Source organism: Theobroma cacao, chromosome 5, assembly GCF_000208745.1.
Source record: "Theobroma cacao cultivar B97-61/B2 chromosome 5, Criollo_cocoa_genome_V2, whole genome shotgun sequence".
NCBI classification, from domain to species: domain Eukaryota; kingdom Viridiplantae; phylum Streptophyta; class Magnoliopsida; order Malvales; family Malvaceae; genus Theobroma; species Theobroma cacao.
The window spans coordinates 8,734,755-8,757,601 of record NC_030854.1 but is presented as its reverse complement, the minus strand read 5'-3'; the positions used below and the strand labels follow the sequence as shown (position 1 = coordinate 8,757,601).

Here is a 22,847-nt window from a genome sequence, read left to right as displayed (position 1 = left end):
AAAATCATCCTCAACATTTTCTCTTGGAAAATTCGACCATGATGGGTGCATAAACACTATGGTTTTTCACACTTGATTTTTACACCATAAATCATTAAATCATAACCAAATCACTTGAAATAAAATCAAATCCACCATCAACATACCATAGGGAAGATTCGGCCAATGAGGGTAATGGAAGAACATGAATTTTTCTTGTTTGCTCTTTATGATACACATCATCAAACAACTAAAAACACTAGAATAACATGAAATCTAGCTAAATCCAAGATCAAAACTCCTCCCCCCATGTCCGGCCAGCAAAGGTATCCTCATGCAAACTTGATTCTCAACCATGGAAAATGAAAAAAATGCATAGGAAAGGTAGATCACAAGCTAAAATCAAGAAATTTTACCTTTACTTGCTTAATTCCTTGATATCCACCAATTTTCCCTTGAGTTTTTGCTCACTAGGGTTTGTTCTTTCTTTCTTTCCTCTTTTCCTTGGTGAGGCTGAACATGACGAATGAAATAACAGAGGTGTGTGCTGGTTTTTAATGTAAATTACAAAGAAATGAAAACTTGCCACTTGTCACCATCCCATTGGTCCATTTTTAAACTTAATAATTAAGCATTCTCCCACTACCACATAAAATATCTCAATTATCCAAAGTATAATAGGTAAAATTCAAGGGCTTGACAAGTGTTGGGTGGTATAAAATTCCAATTTTGCCCTTGGGTGGCACAATGACCATTTTGCCCCTACGTCATGAAAATTCCAATTTGACTCCAAATTAATCCTCGAACTCCGAATCACCATATTAAGTCATTCTGGGGTTTTAAAATTCTCAATTTCATCTTAAAATCTCTATTTGGAGTAGTTCGAGGCTTAAATCAACTTAATTGTACCATTAGGTACAATATCGTCTTTTAACGATTTCTGAGGCATTCAAGTATGCAGACATTCTATCAAGTACCTATACAATATGGCAAGTATATTATAGAGTTGGGCTTGATAGCACTACCCCCCTTAAAATATAATTTTGACCTCAAAATTTCACTTATCGGACTTGGAAAAAAGATGGGGGTATTGGCTTCTCATCTAGTGCTCGACTTCCTACGTCATCACCTTTTATGGGGATTTTTTATTTGTTCACCTCGTTTACCTCCAATTGAACTTGAGTACGTCACTTATGTTTATCATTATCCTTTAGAATCAGATCAACAGTAACCTTCACAATAATGATCTCTTATATCGAGACACCAAGCATGCTTTTATTACTATCATTAAATTTGAACCATAACTCCATCTCAATCATACCAATTTCGATTGTATTTTATATTTATTTATGTATACCAATCACCATCTTATTACTTCATTCCTTATCAAACTTCTTGACATTCATTCATTCATCCCATCCTCATACAATATTGTGTAGTTTACAGTATCATTAACATTCCATACTCATTCTTGTATATATCCTCAACGTTAAGGAAGGTTAATGGCTTCAATTATTCCCACATACTTCATGTTTACCTTGCATTTAGGAAATTACAATCTTCTTAATCCTATTAGTCCATTTCATATGGCTTAACCGTACTATAGATTACATTTCCTTAACTATTTCCCTAAAACTCCTTAGGTCACCATAAGTCAAGTTCTGACAGGATTCTTGATTGTTACATTATCTATGCAACTCATCAAATATATTGAGTTCAAGTCTTGAACCACTAAGAACCATTCTGCACTTTAGTTGGGTACATTACTAACTCCACACATACATATGCACACGCATATTCAGATGTCCATATTCGTCATTATGTACACAGGTCCTTGTTCTCAAGTGCCTTCAGACTAATTTCCCTTTGTTCATTCCCATTCATAACCAAGATTCAATAGAATAATTTTCATAATTCATGTCAAAATTTTCATATTTAACTTACGAACATTGGGTATAATCGATTCCAGATTGCTCTCTTTATGTCTATACTTAGCTTCACGTCATGTACACGTTTTTTACTCTTTTCTTATCATTCCCAATTATATACTTAAGCTTCCTTGTACTATATATCATTGCATCACAATGTCATTTTCATTGAATTGTAATCTAATATGCATGTATGCTTTATAATGTCATTGATGCTTCAAAAATTTTTCCTTGACTCAACCATTGCATGTTATGCAATACCATAATTCCTAAAAGTCATCCTTATTCCTCAATTATCTTTCATGCCTCTTACATATATTGTATCCTTATTGCATTCCGATATTGATTTGTCACTTAAGACTTAGACTCATTTGAATCATATATGCCTCAAGCATTTTTCGAATTCCAATTCCCATAATATATTAGGAAATTTTCGTTATCTGACTTCATTATCAAGGTAAACTTCAATCATCTTTTGTTCAATTTTTCCATACTAATGTGACATCATTCTTCTTGGACCAATTTGCAGTTTGTACTTGGAATTGCAAGACTTGAAACAAAGTTCTTCTTAAGTACTTTTCAATGTCAATACGAATTTCACTTCCAACTTACGGCTTCCTCTTTATAGCCACATAACTTAATACTTACTTTCACAAAATCCATAGCAGAACTCCTCTTGAGTATTTCCTTGGGGATACCTATCTTAAACTTATATCTCACAACATGTAATCACTTAACCTGTGACTTAGCCGTTAGGCTCCTTAGCCAGTTTTAAAAATCTCACATTTCATACTTGTCGTACAGGATTAGAAATTTCTTCTCAAAGATGTTTGTGCATTCCTGAAACAATTAATCTTTTATTTTCTCCTTAATATCTCGAGTATGTCATTCTATAAATGTGCATTTATTCTTATAGGTATATAAATACGCATTCATCCATTCAATCCCTAACTCATCTTCATAGGTTTCTAGGGTATCACACAATTGGCCTTGTGTTGTTACTAACCCTTTTCATTTAACTGAGTCAAGATAAGAATTGTAAATTCTCATAACGATATTCTATATAAACTCGTTTTTTGTATCGCCCTTGTAATCCTTCATTCACACTTCCATCACTTGTTATCTTATCTCAATGTAGCCATTTCAAGAATCTTTTAATTTCTCTTTTAATTATATGCCCATATACAAGGAGATAAAGAAACTTTTCAATTCATTCAGGTTAACATTCCCCAGAACATTTAAAACTCCCAAATAACAAAGCTCAATGACCAATGACCGAAATTCAACTTGTAAGCTCATTATCATGTCACTCCCATCTTGCTCATGCATCATAGACATGAGATATTCATAGCATTACAGCGCTGAACAGTCAGTGCAGCAGCACTGTGATTACTAGAAATTCCCTCATCAAAGCCATTTGTTTGCATTCAAGGTCACTACATCAATCATCCTCAACCATTGGGTTTCCCTTTTAGGCATATATAATGAATTCCATAAGCATAGGTACCTTCTATTTGCTTGTCATACACACTAAGCCAAGTTAATACTTTCAACTCATGTCATATTTTGACTTTCATCATCATTCATGATATCCTACCTTAAAACATCCTTTCCATATGGTGTAATGAATTCAAGAAACATATACCACCCCACACATAATTTGTTCACTATCCAAAGCATTCCTCAAATTTGTTGTCGTCCATATCTAATTATCTTCCTTGTCTTGTACTCCAATAATTTATTGACTTTCAATATAATTACTATGAAAACAGTTTGTCTTTCTCCACACTTTACACTCGCAATCCTTATTAATCAAGAATTTATCTTTCTCAAGTTCCATCATTTACCTCCAATGGACCATATTTGTGTCAAATTATCATTTCATAATATTATGGCATCATTTTATAATTCCCTCCATACTTAGAGTTATGATCCTTAACTTAATCACATTAATCACTCAAAGTGTCATCTAGAGCCTCATTAATCCCTTCCATATCTTTTCGAATTGTAACTACAATTAATATTCCCAATTTCACATCTCCATGATTGATTGTCAGTCTTACCACATTGTTTCCCAATATCCTGTGCAATTACCACACACTGAACCCGCTTATTCTAACATAGTCCCCTAGTTCAATGTGTTTGCTCTGGAATCATCGTCTCTAATACAATTTGTCCCATAAACCAGAATTTTATTTAGCTTTGCATTCAGAATAATATCAAAAACTCACATACTACGATAAGTAATAATTTTCAACAAACATCATCAATTCAAATGGCCTTTTATATCTCGTCAAAATCTAGGGTTATCACCCCAAAAGTTCATCACGTTAATCAGTATCCATTTCTTTGTATTGCAAAATATATTCATTGTTAATTAGGGTAATTGCTTGAATCATTAATGACTTTCGACATCAGTCTTCAATAATTATCTAAGATGATCAACCATGCCACTAAGATAAATATCTTTCCTTAATAGTCATAATGCTAATCCACTTCTGTCCTACCAAAAGATTCCCATATACATCCAGTCACTTAAACAGCTACTTTATAATACATTCTAGTCGTACACTTTAAAAGCCAAACTATTAACTTTTTTGTACAGATAACTATTACATTTTGCCTTAAACGACACTTGCCCAAATTTATGGTGATACGAGCTTCAATGAAGGTATTAAGTATCTTTAGGATCTTTTTCAGGATCATCCTCCTCCTCTTGAGATTTTCTCCTTTGTTCCTTAATCCAAGCTTGCTGTATTCTCCTACATTCCTCATAACTCACAAGTGTAGCATTTCTTCCACAACCGGGAGGAAAATGTCGTACAACAGATACCTTCCTAGGGCGATGATTTACAACAGTTACTTTCTCCTTATTCTTTTCTTGTTGTTCCCTTACATTACTCTTTTCGCTTGGAGGAAAGTGTAGAACAACAGATACAGATACCTTTATAGGATGATAATCCCCTTCGGCTATCATTATTTTCCCCTTTTTTTCAGCGTATTCCTTAGACTCTTTCAAAAGGGAATTTCTCATGCTTACATTAATGTCATTACTATCAGCACTTTCAATGGTCTTACAAGGGTCGACGCTTTCTTTTTTGCGAACCCTCATCTCCAAATCTGGTGGAATCCAATTAATAGGAATCCTAGGCGAGGCAATTTTTGGACTACTTGGTTCGGGTTGCCATCGGCTCCTAGTAGTAGAATCTAGCGATCCCTCGCTAATACTATGAGAGGCATTGAGACTACCGTCTCTCCTAGACATGGTGTGTGCAACTAGCGCACATCAAAACCTATATGCAATCAAGCAGTAATTTCTTAATTATTTACGCATCACAAGAACTGGTAGGTTTCTATATGCAAATGCATGCATTCGACTCAACCTAACCTAACTTAACTTGGGGCCACACTAACACTATAAATTTTTAAAATAACTTTAAAACCAAAAGCTCTGATACCAACTGAATTGTCACGACCTGGTACTCCCTTCAAGCCCGTAACAACCGTCGTGATATCCCGATAGACATTCATTACCCGGAATGTCAATCGAAACCTCGCAAGGCTTAATATCAGTTTTCGCACCTCCCCTGTGAGCAATAATTGCTAAACATCATATTTTAAAAGATTATACGCTATTTCCAAATCGAAACAATAAAAAAATAATTTTCGTCTCACAAGGGTATTTTGGTCATTTTTCTTTAAACATTTCGAAACCATCTAAATTGTAGTATATGAGTGAACGATACATATTTCATAACCAAAAATAAGTTTAGATGTCTAAAACATTCATTTAAAGTGAAATGATAGGTATTAGAATAAAATAAAAATATTAAATGAAATATTCCATTTTCTTATGAAACAACATTTATAGAGATATCCGTAAATAATTTTTGTAGCGTAAAAGCAAAATAAATTCGTACATATAGTAATACAGATAACCAGAGTATGTAATTTAATTTACAATGATGTGTGGACCCCCGAATGTCCAAAAGTAACGAAGGCTGTGAACCTATGATTTTTGAGGATGCAAATCCAACTGTAGCCCTCGACGAAATCAGTTATCTACTAACTGTCCTGAGCTTGAAATGAGTGGAAATGAGGGTGGTGAGTTTATATAAACTCAGTAAGTAAACAAACATCATCTAAAATATCTAAAGTCGAGTAAATAGAGACGATTAAAATAGATCATCCTAAGATGGTTCATAACATCAAAACACATTTCAAATCATTTAAACTAGTTACATTTCATCCAAAATATACAACGAGCCTTATGAATCTCTTAAAAGCTTGGCTCAAGCGAAAACTCATTCTCGGGGATACTTGGATCAGAGGCATCCAACCGAGTCTGCCAAGGCTGTTAAAGAAAAGACATATATCCATAAACCATATTTGTACGTTTTAAAACATAGTTGTTCCTTCGCGTTGGCTGAGTTCACCCTCATGTGGTGGTTTAGTGAAATGCCCCATACTTTGATATGGTGATAAATAAAGTTGGTCGGATGCGAATTGAGGCATAATAAGGAACTTTGGGAACCAAAGAGACAAGATAAAATTTTTAAAATAAAATAATATTTTATTAATGAAATAATATTAAAATATTAATATTTAGTCGGATGTCGAAATCGATCATGAAGAAGAATCATAAGGTTGATCCAAGTGGGGGAGAAGATGTCAAGCCTGACTCTGTAAAATATTTGTCATAACATACATGTGATGGATAGCATGTTTGCATGCTAGGAGAGTCCCGAAAAATTTACAAAATTCGGTATTGTACCTAGAGGTACAACAAAGTTGATTTAAGCCTCGAACTAGATCAAATAGAGGATTTAAGATGAAATTAAGAATTTTAAAGTCCCAAAATGGTTTAATATGGTGATTTTGAGTTCGAGGATCAATTTAGAGTCAAATAGAAAATTTCACTATCTATGGGCAAAATGGTAATTTTGCCACTTGATGACAAAATGGGAATTTTTTTTTAAAGATTTTGATCATATTTGACTTATTGGAGTATGATTTGAGGTTGAGAAGTGAAAAATGGTGATCCTGATATTTTTCAGAGTATAGGGGTAAAATGGTAATTTTGTCGCCTTAGGGGCAAAATTATAATTTTCCACCACCATAACACTTGTCCAGCATATGGATTTTATCCAATTTTATCATGGATAATTGAAGAAATTTATATGGTGTAGAGAGAAAGCTTAATAGTTAAGAAATAAAAATGGACCATGAAATGGTGACACATGGCATATTTATAACCATTAAATATTTAGCTTTAAAATTAACACAAAATCAGCCCATTTCTCATTCATATGGCTGGCCAAAGAAGAACAAAGGAGGAAAGGAAAAAAACAAGAACCCTAGGTGGGAAAATTGAAGAAAAAGTGTGGGATTTCAAGGGATTAAGCTAATAAAGGTAAAATTTCTTGATTTTGACTTGTGATTTACACTACCCATGCTTTCTTTTTCATTTTCCATGGTTAGATTTCATGTTTTCATGGTGAATTCATGGCTGGTTGGAATGGGTATGGAGAGAGAATGAAGTTGGATTGATTTGATTCTAAGTTATGTTAGTGTTTTTAGTTAGTTTATCATGTCTAGAAACAAACCAACAAGAAAAATTCATTTTCTCCCATTACCCATCATTGGCCGAATTTTCTAGGGAGGATATTGTGGCTGAAATTGATGATATTTTATGATATTTTGGTGATATTTGATGTTTGGTGAGGCTAGAAATTAAATGGAAAATTTTGGTGTGAAAATTCAAATTTTTGCTTAACGTATAGACATGTGTGATTATTGACCCGAGACTGATAAATTGAATCTCATTCACAGTCACTGAGGTAGTTTAGGTATAATTGGAGTGTAGAAAGTGAGAAGAATTGATTTGGAGTTAAATTGGAGATTTTAGCCGATTAGGCCAAGTATAGTGTGACTTAGGTCGAATATCACATTTAAGTGATTAATCAGACATTTTGCATCCCATCGCATGCATTCATTTAGATTTAGAGAGCCTGAAATAGTTTATGATAAATTGACACAATATATTGAAATTTGTGTCACGTATGATGTATAGGTGGTGAGCCCTCTAACAAGGGTAAAGAGATTGTGCCCGAAGATCGGGAATAGGAGTATATCGAACTCCTAGTACTGTGAGTAACCTTACCATCATTTTAATTATCCAAAGTATGTTTTTAATCGGTTTTGGTGAAATTTTATGAAAATGAGTTTAAATGGCAAATTTTAGGTTTTATAAACAAAAATGAGTTTAAATAAAAAGATTTTATAAATTATTTTGGAAACTGAATGATGATTTTGAAAATAGAGTAATTGGAGACCACTGATATGTTGTAAATTTAAGATTGAATTGATGGCTTATGTTATTGTGTTGGCATGACTGGCTAGGCTGTGTTTTATGAATTGTATGAATTATTTTATTTTACCCTTGCAGGCTGGGTAGTAATATATTAGCCCTGTCATGCGGTCAAAATTTTATTGTATGGTGGGTTTACCTTATTGTAGGGGTTTCCGTGGACTAGCCTATTAAAGGGGCACGGTAAACCCCGTTATATTTTACCTCGGTTGGAGAGGCGAGTAGGGTAACTCCCGAGGTATGATTTTAGAGTTCACTTTAAGTCAAACAACCATGTGAAGGTGAGCTAGGCTAACGCCAAGGAACGACCATATTTTCAAAATGAAAACATGTTTTATGCATACATGACTTTCTAATAGCCTTGGTGGACTCAGTTGAGATAGCCCTCGGCCAAGGTATCCCAGATAACTGAGTATGATAATAATTTTTGGCATGAGCCAAGCTTTTTAAGAAATTCATAAGCCATACTAATTACTTGATTTAAATAAATTGATTTCATTTGGTTGAAATAAGTTGAAAAATGATAAATTACAGTTTGATGAAATATTTTAATAGTCACATTTTACTCGCCTTTAGATATTTTAAATGATATTTGTTTACTCACTAGGATTTTATAATCTCACCACCCTCCTTTCTACCCATTTCAAGTATCAGGATAGTCGGTAAATAGCTCATTTCATCGAGGACTACAATTGGATTGGCATCCTCAAAATATGTAGGTTCAATTCTTTTGACACTTTTAGTCGTACGTGGGCTCACGTGTCACTGCAAATTTAGTTTTATACTTTGGTTATCTATATTACAATATAAATGAATTTATTTTGCTTTTTCGTTGTAAAAATTATTTGCGCAGTGTTTTAAAAATATTATTTTATGAAAAAATTGAATATTTTATTCTATATCTTTATTATATTCAAATAGTTATAATTTCATTTTAAATGAAAGTTTTAGACGTTTAAATTTATTTTTGATTATGAATTATGTGTTTTATACTGTCATACTACTTTTTTAACTGGTTTCGAAACTTTTAAGAAAAAATGACCAAAAAGCCCCTGTGGGACAAAAATCATTTTATTATTGATTTCAGTTGGAAATAGCTTAAATTCTTTTAGAACATGATATTTGGTAATGGTTGCTCACCGAGGAAAAGAGAAACTGATATTAAAGCCTTGCGGGGTTCTGATTGACAATCTAGGTAATGAGTGTCGATCGAGACAATTAGGCTATTGTCATGGGCACGATGGAGTTCTGGGTCGTGACATTTAGCGTGCAGTGAACTCTAAAGCTTTACCTTAAGAGATACCTTCCATGCCTCTCGCACTAAGGTAAATATAACGGGGTTGACCATGCCCCTCTAATAGGTTGGTCCACAGAAACCCGCCCATTGCAATAAGCTAAATACATAACAAACCAAATCAATAAAATTTCGGTAGCATAACATGGCTAATATAATATTAGCAGCCTGTCAAGGCAAAGCAAAACAGATCATATATTCAACAAAATTTCCAATTCAGCCATTCATGCCAATATCACCATAAGCCATTCAATTCAAACCATAAATTTACAACACAATCAAACAGCCTCAAATTACTCAATTTCTAAAATCATCATTCAATTTCAAAATGATTTATAAAACTCATTTCATTTAATCACATTTTACTTAAAAAACATAAGGATTTACCATTTAAACTCATTTTTCTATAAAATCATAAAAAACGAATAAAACCTACTTTAGATAATTAAGACGATAATAAGGTTACTCACAATATCGGGAGTTCGAAATACTCCTATTCTTGGTCCTTTGGCTTAATGTCTTTACCCTTGTTAGAGGACTCACCACCTATACACAATACACGACAAATAATTCAATATATTGTGTCATATCATTATAAATCTATTTCAGGCTCTATATGAATGCATGAGGTTGTTTGGATAGTCACTTAAAAATGGAATTCATGTTGGTTCAAGGGTGATCGGAATGGATCCGTTTTCGACCTAATTCGAACTCTTCACCTTTGATTTAACCACAACATCCAAATTGACTCCAAATAAATTCATTTCACTTCTAATACTCCAAATCATCAAATATAAGCTAGATAACATGAATTATAGCAAAATCATCCTCAACATTTTCTCTTGGAAAATTCGGCCATGATGGGTGCATAAACACTATGGTTTTTCACACTTGATTTTTACACCATAAATCATAATTCCTAACCAAATCACTTGAAATAAAATCAAATCCACCATCAACATACCGTAAGGAAGATTCGGCCAATAAGGGTATTGGAAGGACATGAATTTTTCTTGTTTGCTCTTTATGCTACACATCACCAAACAACTAAAAACACTAGAGTAACATGAAATCTAGCTAAATCCAAGATCAAAACTCCTCCCCCCATGTCCGGCCAGCAAAGGTATCCTCATGCAAACTTGATTCTCAACCATGGAAAATGAAAAAGAATGCATAGGAAAGGTAGATCACAAGCTAAAATCAAGCAATTTTACCTTTACTTGCTTAATACCTTGAAATCCACCAATTTTCCCTTGAATTTTTGCTCACTAGGGTTTGTTCTTTTTTTCTTTCCTCTTTTCCTTGGTGAGGCCAAACATGAAGAATGAAATAAGAGAGGTTTGTGCTGGTTTTTAATGTAAATTATAAAGAAATGAAAACTTGCCACTTGTCACCATCCCATTGGTCCATTTTTAAACTTAATAATTAAGCATTCTCCCACCACCACATAAAATATCTCAACTATCCAAAGTATAATAGGTAAAATTCAAGGGCTTGACAAGTGTTAGGTGGTGTAAAATTCCAATTTTGCCCTTGGGTGGCAAAATGACCATTTTGCCCTTACTTCATGAAAATTCCAATTTGACTCCAAATTAATCCTCGAACTCCGAATCACCATATTAAGTCATTATGGGGTTTTAAAATTCTCAATTTCATCTTAAAATCTCTATTTGGACTAGTTCGAGGCTTAAATCAACTTAATTGTACCATTAGGTACAATATCGTCTTTTAACGATTTCTGAGGCATTCAAGTATGCAGACATTCTATCAAGTACCTATACAATATGGAAAATATATTATAGAGTTGGGCTTGACATATAAATTCTAAAGTCTATTTCCTAAATTATGTTCTACTAGTTATACCTAACTAGCTTCCAATTACCATTAAGTGGCTATTTATTTTCACTATTCTAGTCATACTAAAGATGAATAAACAACCTCAACTACAAAACACTCACAAATCTAGCCACTAGCCATTCTCAACAACTCAAAAATCAACTCAATTTCATTACTCACCTTAGTAGATTTGTAATTGAATTCATTTTCAAAATTTCTCAAGCTATTATAAAAAGTCTCTCTTTCTCTCTCTAAAACACCTAGCTAGTGACAGAAAGTGTTAAGGTAAGACTTTTGAGGGTTTTAAGGTGGAAGAGTAAAAGAGCACAAAGGACTTTGTGAAAAGGTGCACAAAAGCATGAAAATTGGGGTTTAACTTGAGGAAGTCATGGAGGTTTTTTTTTCTTAAAGGAGGCTTCCATGGAAGATAAAGAATGTGAAATGGAGAGAAGATATGGGAAGAAAAAGAAGAAGTTGCTGAAAATTTTTGATATTTATCCTATAGTTGACTAAAGTTCCTTTTATTTACAAAAATGCCATTCAGTAGTTAACTTTGCCTTCTTCTTCCACTTGGTTCAAACTTTTTACTCTTTTGACACTAAGAAAAGGTCCATAATAGATTATAGGTACTTGGGTTCATGAAAACTTAAAATTTTAGACCCGAGACCAAAAATGACCATTTTACCCCTATCATGAAAATTATCATTATTTCCATTTTCTTCACTTATTTCATTATTGTATGCATCACTCATTTATTCCTTAGGCCTACTTAGGCCTTAATAATATTAGAAAACTGACTTCTAGGAGCTCACCAAAGAAAATGACAAAATTACCCTTACTTTGTGTTATCGCATCTACTTCTAGTTACATATCTATGGAGGTCAAGGTTTCACATTCTCCCCCACTAAAAGAAATTCGGTCCTCGAATTTAAATCTAACTACAAGGTAGTGTACCTCTATGTATTAAAGAGGTGCGGATACTTTGCTCTCATCTCCTTTTCGGCTTCCCACTCTACCTCTTTACTGGTGTGGTTTGGCCACAACACTTTCACTGAGGCTACATCCTTTGGATGGAGTTTTTTGACTTGCCTATCAAGGATAGACACTGGTTACTCTTCATAGGTTAAGTCGTCTCTCAACTAAATGGTTTCATACCATGTTATATGAGATGGATCCGGGTTATACTTCCTAAGCATTGACACATGAAACACCGGATGGATATTCGAGAGGTCTAGCGATAGTGCCAAACGGTATGCTACTGCTCTAATCTTTTCTAAGATCTCGAAGGGTCCTATATACTGAGGGCTTAATTTTCCTTTCTTGCCAAATCTCATTACCCTTTTTGTTGGTGAGACCTTCAAAAATACATGATCCCCCACTTGAAATTCTAAGTCTCTCTGTCTATTATCAGCGTATGACTTTTGTCTACTTTGTGCTAATAATATCCTCTGACGAATCATGTGTATTTTCTCGGTGGCATCCTGTACCAATTCTAGCCCCAAGAGTTTCCTTTCTCCCACCTCTAGCCACCCAATGGGTGATCTGCACTTCCATCCATATAATGCCTCAAATGGTGTCATTTGGATGCTAGCTTGGAAGCTATTGTTGTAAGCAAACTCCACTAAGGGTAGATACCGATCCCATCTGACCCTAAGGTTTATTACACATGCCCTCAGCATATCTTTCAACGTTTGTATTGTTCGTTCAGTCTATACATCAGTCTGAGGGTGGAAAGCTGTGGTAAAATCTAACTTAGTGCCAAGAGCTTCTTGCAACTTACCCTAGAACCTATTGGTGAACTGTCCCTTTGTCAGATACTATAGAAATGGGAATACCATGAAATCGTACTATCTCATCCACATAAACTCGAGCATACTGGGCAGCCCTGTAAGTAGTCTTAACTAGAAGAAAATGGGCTGACTTCGTTAACAGGTCTATTATGATCCAAATCAAGTCATAACCCTCACTAGTTCGAGGCAAGCTCGTTACAAAATCCATTGTAACATGCTCCTACTTCCATTCGGGCACCAGTAATGGCTATAATAGCCCTGCAGGCCTTTAGTGCTCGACTTTAACCTGCTAACAAACTAGGCACTTGGAGATAAACTCAACTACATCTTTCTTGAGTCCTTCCCACCAATATACCTTTCTCAAGTCTTGATATATCTTTATAGCTCCTGGATGTACCACATAGAATACCATGTGTGCCTCCTTCAATGTTTTTCTCCTCAATCCATCACTATCGGGCACATAAAGTCTGATCCCATACCTCAATAATCCATCTGTGCCTTTAGTAAATATTTTTCCTTTCCTTCCCTGAAGGTTTTCCAAGGCCTTAGTTATGAACTCATCTTTACCTTGGGCTTCTCTGATCTTGTCTATTAAGATAGGCCTAACTCTAAAATGTTCTAACAATGCATTTGTCTCTAAAACTTCAAAATACACACCCATATCTCCTAAACCTTGCATCTCCCGAATCAAGGATTTTTTTCCTACAGATATATGTGCTAGACTCCCCATCGATTTTTAACTTAAGGCATCTGTCACTACATTAGCCTTACCGAGATGATAGAGAATGGAATAGTCATAATCCTTAAGCAACTCTATCCACCTACTTTGCCACAAGTTAAGATCCCTCTGCTGAAATATATAATTTAAACTCTTGTGGTCTGTATATATCTCGCAAGTCTAACCATATAGGTAATGTCTCCAAATCTTTAAGGCAAACACAATTGCAGCTATTTCTAAATCGTGTGCAGGGTAATTTTGCCCATGCCTTTTAAGTTGTCTTGATGCATATGCAATCACTTTCCCATGCTGCATTAATACACACCCTAAACCAACCCGTGATGCATCACAAAATACTATATAACCCCCTGTACTTTGCAGTAGGCTTAATACTAGAGTTGTGGTGAGACAAACCTTAAGCTTCTCAAAACTATCCTCACAAGCATCCAACCACACAAATTTTGTATCCTTATGTGTCAGTTTGGTCAGAAGAGCGGCTATCTTGGAGAAATCCTTAACAAAACGACGATAATAGTTGGCCAAACCCAAAAAGCTTCTAATTTTTGTAACTAAGGTTAGCCTTGGCCACTTTTCTACTGCCTCAACTTTCTTTGGCTTGACTTGTACCCTATCCTTAGAGACCACGTGTCCTAAGAATGCAACACTTTCAAGACAGAACTCACACTTGGAGAACTTGGCATATAATTGATATTCTCTCAAAGTTTGGAGCACTATCTTAAGGTGTTGCTCGTGTTCCACCCGGCTCCTCGAGTATATCAAGATGTCATCAATAAATACCACCACAAACTTGTCCAAATAAGGCTTGAACACTTGGTTCACCAAATCCATAAATGCTGTAAGGGCATTTATAAGTCCAAATGACATTACTAAAAACTCATAGTGCCCATATCTCGTTCAAAATGCGATCTTGGGTATGTCTTCATTCCTGATCCTTAACTGATGGTACCCAGACCGTAGATTGATTTTTGAGAAACATTGTGCTCCTTGTAGTTGGTCAAATAAATCATCTATTCTCAGAAGGGACTATTTATTCTTCATCGTCACTGTATTAAGCTATTAGTAGTCAATACATAACCTAAGTGATCTATCTTTCTTATTTACAAATAGCACCGGTGCTCCTCATGGTGAGACGCTGAGGCGAATGAAGCCTTTATCCAACAAATCTTCTAGTTGATCCTTAAATTCCTTAAGCTCTGTAAGTGCCATTCTGCATGAGGGTATGGATATGGGTCTAGTATTTGGAATCAGGTCAATACAAAATTCAATCTCCCGCTCGGGAGTCAAACCTGGTAGTTTATTTGGAAATACATCTATAAACTCACTCACTATCGACACTTGGTTTATATCCCCGACCTTCGCTTGGGTATTGTGAAACCTCGACCTTCATAGACACGTAACTAGAGGTAGAACTTATGTTTAAAGGTTTAATCTGAGCTAATGATGCTAGTTTTACGTTACTTATAATTATTTTATGTCGTTATAGGAGTAGGATTAAAAAGTGATTTCAATTGGTGAAGAAAGGTGCATAATGGGCTGTTACTCTATTTACATATGTTTTGGTTTTTCTAGCATATCTCCCATTACAAAAGTCTAAATAGCATGATTTTTGAAGCATTAGAAAGATAAGAGGTAGGGATACAACTTTGGTGTTTATCACTTTGCCCAATTCTGATGGGAAAGTTGTTAAAATCTTTGTCGAAGTGAAAGTACTATGCTAGAAGAACATATTTGGACAAAACATTTAAGTGCTGCAGCGTTGGAAATTGAGAGCCGTGGCCCTCACCGTAATCTCCAAAAATAACAAGCTTGGGGGATTTTTGAAGTTAGGGCTTTTGGGGGCTACTTAAGAGACCTCTTTCAAAGGATTTTAGACCTTTTCCCAGTGTCAAAAGAGTAAAAAAGATTGCACAAGAAAAGGAGGAAGACAAGTGGCCTTGTTAAAGGCATTATTGTAATTGCATGAAAAATTAGATAAGCTTTAACTATAGATATCTACTCTCTAGCAGCCTTCTTCATTTTTTTCCAACAGCTTCTTTTTGCCATCTTTCTCTTCATCTCACGTTTCTTCATCCTCCATGGGAGTTCTCTTCAAGCTTCCATAACTCTCTCAAGTTAGTCTCAAATTTCATGCTTTTGTGCACTTTTTCACAAGCCCTTTGTGCTCTTTTACTCTTTCACCTTAAAAATGTTGGTCCCTATAATATGTGCTAGGGGGGGAGTGAATAGCACAATTTGGCTCTTAACAATATTGGAAACTTATTTCCAGAACTTAAGAAAATAAAAACAAAGTGCAAGATGCACAACAATTTAGAGTGGTTCAGTCCAAGACCTACATCAACTACCTTGATTATCCAACCAAGGATTTTCCCAACAAATCCACTAAGATTCGGTTAAATTCACAAGCTTTCACCAAGCTTTACAATGGCTTTTCAAGGCTCAACCAAAACTTTTTACACTAGTTTTCCATGGGCTAAACTAAAACCTAAAGTGGTTTTCCAAGGCTCAACCACAACCTACAACAATCAAGTTATCCCAAGCTTGAATAATCCCTTAGAGTGACTTCTTCACTCTATGAATACAAGAAGAGTAGTAAAAAAAAGTACCTATGATCACTGGTTGATCTGATTGGTACAAGATTGAGTGCAAAATACAAATGCAAATAGTAGGCATTTAAGTGCAGACAAGTGCAATGAAGATTTTCTGGTTTTTCAACTTTCTATAGCTCAAATCTCATTCAAGGCTTCTAAAACTTGTTTCTAATTGTTGGAAGACCCTTTTATACTTGGAGAAGCAACTTTGATGGCAGTTTGGTAGTTTTGTGTTCGTTGGAAATAGTTGAGGATGAGTTCTAGCCGTTAATCTATCGTGTAGTACTTTAGTTCAAATTGCAGACAGAGAGCTCTTAGTCGACTGACTTGGTTGACTAAGTTAGTTCTATTTCAGGTTGCGGATTCTAGCAGAGAGTAGTTAGTCGACTGACTTGGTCGACTAAGTTGATTCTGTTTCTCAAACTCTTCAGCCCGCCATTCCTCCAATTTGAAACTTGGTCAACCAACATTCTTCCTTGTTTCACCAATAAGCTTCCTCCTTGTTAGATAGTTGCATCTTGTTATTTTTATCCCTCTTTTTCTTTTGATGTACTTTTTGAAGAGTTAATTAATTAATTTCATATATTGATTTTTTTGCACACTTAAGTAAAGGTATTAGACATAAATAAATGGAAATGTTTTATTATCATAAAAAACTAATGGAACCAACAAAATACCCTCCAAAGTCTTAAACTAATACTTTCTATCACTAGCTAGGTGTTTTAGAGAGAGAAATAAAGACTCTCTATAATAGTTTTGGAATTCTTGAGAAGGAATCCAATTACAAATCTAGCAAGGTGAGTATTGAAATTGAGTTGATATTCTTAGTTGTTGAGAATGGCTGGTGGTTAGATCTGTGAGTGTTTTGTAGTGAAGGTGATTTATTCATTTTAGTGTGATTAGAATAGTGAAAATAGATAGCCACTTAATGGAAGCTGGAAACTAGTTAGGAATAACTAGCAGAACATGATTTAGGACATAGCTTCTAGAACTATATTTATGTAAATTGAGTTAATTGTTATGCTATTATGATGATAGGTTCCAACGAAGCTCCACCGCCCCATTTGGACCATTAGAGGAAGTTGGAATTGGGTAAAGATTTAACAAATACTGGTGAGTGAACCTGCACTAAAAGGTTTTGGGTAGATGTACATATGTTTGAATGAATCACTTGAATTGTTTAAATTGTCTTTTCTTCAAATTGCATACGGGAACAAGCTTTTAATGAAATGTTTTCCTTTCATTGTGAAATGTGATTGTAATGAATTTGCGAAATCCTTATATGTTGATATATATATATATATATATATATGTATAGTACATTGGTAAATAATATTGTGTAATGAATATCACCGTGCGTGTACGCGATGTGGGGGTGCACACGATGACTCCAGCTATGTGCGCGATGTGGGGGTTACACATGAGCTGGGTGAGGCGGCGGTGATATGCATGCTAAAGTATGTATATGTATATATGTATGTTATACAAAGTTTATTAAAATATTTGTGATTGGGTTGTATGTTGGCATTGTTAATTTCTGCTATATTTTCCACTTCTTAACATCATGGTTGATAATGAATTTCCAATGTCAAAGGATTAATTTATCTAGTTTGAAATGAGAGGTTTTAATGAGAAACCATCGTGTAGTTGAGAGAAACCCTTGTGCAGTTGAGAGGAGCCCTCGTACAGATAATGATACGTACCTAAAATACGCTGCAGCGAGAATGCTTTTCCGCTGCAGTGAGAATCTGTCTATTACGCTACCTTGCTTGGATAATTGCAAAAAATTTTCTCTCTTTCTGATTTCATGTTGAATATGATTCCATCATTATAAATGATTTAATAACCAAAGGTTTAATGGAGGGTTTTTATTAAGAACTTGAACTAAATTGCCTTGTTTTCAAATAAGTGCATCATGATTTTCAAACCTCCCTTATCGTTGCTTGTTCCCTTCTTATGTTCACTCACTGAGTTTGTACTCATTGTTTTTAACTTTATGTTTTCAGATTAGGAAGCAGTCAGAACCTAGGTCGAGGTGTTTGTCACGACCCAAATCTCGGGCCATGATCGACGTAAGGGCCCAATGGACATAGCCCACTAAGCCCAAGCAAGCCTATCTATATTATCCCGCTCATTATTCCATCAAAGTTACTAAAGTTACATTTCATAATTTCAAACCAAAATAATGCTAACCATTTCCAACTCTTAAGGGCATACCAATCCAAATATATACATACATTATCTAAAACATATATCTTAACAATTTACATTAGGTTTGTTTATACATATAAAAAAGAAGACTCGATTTCCAACAAAGAGACTTAGACGAATGTACAGCTACTGAAGGCCAAGACACCTACCAAAGGTCGAATATACTAAGACACCTCAGCCTAGTTACCAGCTGCCTCTTGATTTGAAAACATGAAGTTGAAAGCGGTGAATATAAACCCAGTGAGTGAACAAGGAAGGGAACAAGCAAACAATAAGGAAGGTTTAGAGAAAATCATGATGCATTTATCTTTAAAACAATACAATTTAGTTTAGCTCTTATTAAAACCCCTCATGTAAACCCCAAATGAGTAAATCACTTGATAAAAAGGGTCCATGCTCAACAAAGGATTTGAATAGTGAAAACTTTAATAGCATTCGTGCAATTCAAGTCAAGTAAACGACGGGTCCTCGCAGCAACAGAAAGGCATTCTCGCTACAGCGAGATTCTGACTAGCATTATCTATGAGACCTTGACCTTTGTAGACTCGTAGATAGAAATATACGCGATATCCCTAATCAGGGGTAATTTTGTCATTTTTTCAATAAGCCCATAAAAGTAAGTTTTAAACAATATTATGGCTTAAGTAGGCATAAAGCATAAATGAATGATGAAAATATGGGTTAAATGACAAGAAAATAAATTTTTTGATGATTTTCATGTTCTAGGGGCAAAATAGTAATTTTGTCACCCGAGGACAAAATGAGAATTTTTGGAATTTTACACCACCTGACACTTGTCATGCCCATGGATTTCAGCCATTAACATTTTACATTGTGGATAATTGAAACATTTTATGTGGTGGAGAGAGATTACTTAATGGATAAGTATTACATATGGACCAATGGAAACATGCCATGTGTCAAGCTTGGATTATTCTAGAATTTCCTTGTAAAATCTATTTAAAACTCTCTTAGTCTCGCCCATATGGCTAGCCAAAGCATGAAGTGAAGAGGAAAGGAAAGAACATAAACCCTAGGTGGGAAAATTGAAGAAAAAGTGTGGGATTTCAAGGATTAAGCTAATTTATGGAGGGGCATTTTAGTAATTTCCAAGGGAGTGGATAAGCTTGGGCCATAATTATCCTCTCCTTCTATCAACTTCTTGGGATTTCTAGCAGCTTCTTCTTCTTGTGCTCTTCCCTCTCACGTTTCTTCAATTCTTCCATGGAAGCTTGATGTGAAGCTTTCATAACTTTCTCTCTCTAGTTTTAATTTTCATACCTTGGTGCCCTTTTGACTAGAACCCTTGTATTCTTCCACTCTCTCATTTTAAAACCCTTGAAAATGATGAAAATCTTGTTTTCATAATCTCTCACTAGTTAGGTGTTTTAGGGAGAGAAAGAGGAAGCTTTATTAATAGCTTGAGAGCTTTTGGAAAGAAGTTCAAAGTTACAAAGCTATCAAGGTGAGTAGCAAACTAGTATTGGGTTTTAAGTGTTGAGAATGACTAGAGATTTGATTTGTGAATATTTTGTAGTTGAGATTGTTAATTCACTTTGGAGTGATAGGAAAGTGAAAATGGATGGCCATTTAAATGGCAATTGAAAGCTAGCTAAAACATAGCTTTTAGGGTTTATAGTATGTAAATTGACATTATGGAAATGTTAATTTGATGGTAGGTGCTAACGAAGCCCCATCACCCCAATTGGATCATTAGGGGAATTAAGAGTCGGCTAAAGGCTCAACGAATACCGGTGAGTGGACTTGCATTTCAAACTTGTTTTGGGGAATATGAAAGATTCTATCCAACTTGTCTTAGAAAATGTACCTTGGGAACTAGCTTTTAGTAAAATGATTTTATATTGTGAAAATGTGCTATACAATGGTTTATGTGTTATCACAATATGATAAAATGCATAATATGCATTGGATGCTTCTTTGCATGTTGATGTGGACCCGGCTATGTGTGAGTAGGAGTGTACATAAGCCGTTGCTGACCCGACTATGTGCGAGTGGGAGTGCACATAAGCCATTTGTCATGACCCAATTTCCCTGGCCATGACCGGCGCATGAGCTCAATGAGCATAGCTCACTAAGCCCAAGCAAGCCTATCCATTTACCTTTACTTAACAAATTTATCATATCATGTATACACACACACACCTTTTCCCGGGTGTGAATATAGCCAAAACATAATGTCATTATCGATAATAATATACATGCACTATACCAGTCATGTATTTAGCAATGTACATTGCATACACATATTCACATTGTTAGATTGTATTCACAATACAAAAGGACCCATGACTTCCAGTGGAGACATTTACAATAAAAGGGATTACTATCGAATGCTAGACACATACTCAAGAGATGCACTACGGGGTCTCCTCGATCGAGGGTCAAACAGTCACCTGATCTGAAAACATGAATTTTTATAAAACGTGAGTACAATACTTAGTGAGTGAACATGAAGGGAACAAGCATACCATAAGGAATGTTTATCGAAGTCATGATGCATTCATTTTCTCAAAACCATGCAATTGTTTTAGCTCCTTTAAACCCCTCATGTAAACCTCACATGAGTAAATCACTTTACAAGAATCCATGCTCAGCTATGGTACCAAAGAAATGGGAAATATGGCAAAAACCCACAAGTTGCAAAATGAACAGAAAGTTTCTCGCTGTAGCGAGAACCAGTTCTGGTGAAGGCCTTCAAACCCGAGAGTTTCTCGCTGCAGCGAGAATGAATTTCGCTGCAGCGAAACAGAGCAACAAGAGAAAAGTTTCCCTTCATTCAACAAAAGGGACATCGTACTAAACCAACAAAATCAACATAAAACTCATGAAAATTCCCAAAGTGCAATGTATCAAATTTCACATATATGTCAACCATATATCACATTCATGAGCTTTCAATTCATAAGTCTAGATATGCATAATTTGATAGACAAACATCAATATCATCGTAATCACACCCAGCTCATGTACATCCCCCCACATCTTGCACATAGCCGGCACCCTCATGTGCATCCCCCCACATCGTGCACAATCAGTGTCATCTTGTACATCCTCCCACATCGTGCACACGGGCACTATCATCATCCACCTCTCACTCCACCATAAAATGGGGCTCTGATACCAAGTTTGTCACTACGGAGGGACATACCACTCAACCTTTTCACTACAGAGGCGACAAATGGTACCTATCAAGCACTCATAGGGCGGCTCCACCTCTTTGGGTAGCCCTTTCCTCTATAAGCCCCTGGGCGGAGAGCCATGCTTCGCCCCTGTTCATGCGTTAGAGTTCCCAGGGATTGGGTAAAATCCTTTGCTCTTATACCAACTTAATTCTTCCCACATCGTGCACACACACGGTTACAATCATTATACACAATATCATTCATCATGCACAACACACATATATATATCATCATATTGCAATAATACATGAATCCATAGCAATCACATATCACAACATCAAACCATTTAACAAAAGCTTGTTCCCAAGGTACATTTTCTAAGACAAGTTGGATAGAATCTTTCATATTCCCCAAAACAAGTTTGAAATGCAAGTCCACTCACCGGTATCGAAAATTCGGATTCTGGGTGCACTCGGACAATAGTCCCCAAGCGCAATTCCTTTGCCTTTTCTGGACGTCTCACTATCTTGACAAATAACAAAGTCAAGGAATTTACTATATTGTCCCTAAATTGATATAAACTAATTTAAATTACTAATGCTTGACATGTAAATGCAAAAATACGACCGATTACCGCTTAATCGCGGTATCGATTAAATTTAACCGATCATCGATTAATTGGAGATTGTGTCCAAATCACCTCTAAATTAATCCATTTCTCCTCTAATACCTTAATTTACCACATACCATTTAAATAAAGCCAAATTCAGCATTAGAACCCTCACAGTTCCTTATAGAAAAATTTGATCATTTGGTGCACTAGCACCGAAATTTTTTCTACATAACTGTTTCACCTTAATTCATCATTTTCCAAGGAATTTTCCTTGAAATAAAAACAATCCCCCATTGATATTCAGCCCTCATGGTTCGACCAACAAGGAACCCTAGAGAAATTGAATATTTCTTTTG

The 22,847-nt window shown here is 35.3% G+C and overlaps 1 protein-coding gene across 1 annotated transcript; it reads right to left on the bottom strand.

The window, feature by feature from the left end:
• Positions 13,487–13,927, bottom strand: LOC108661926. The gene has a single exon (XM_018120918.1). It carries the CDS (start codon positions 13,925–13,927, stop codon positions 13,487–13,489), a length of 441 nt encoding a protein of 146 aa, XP_017976407.1.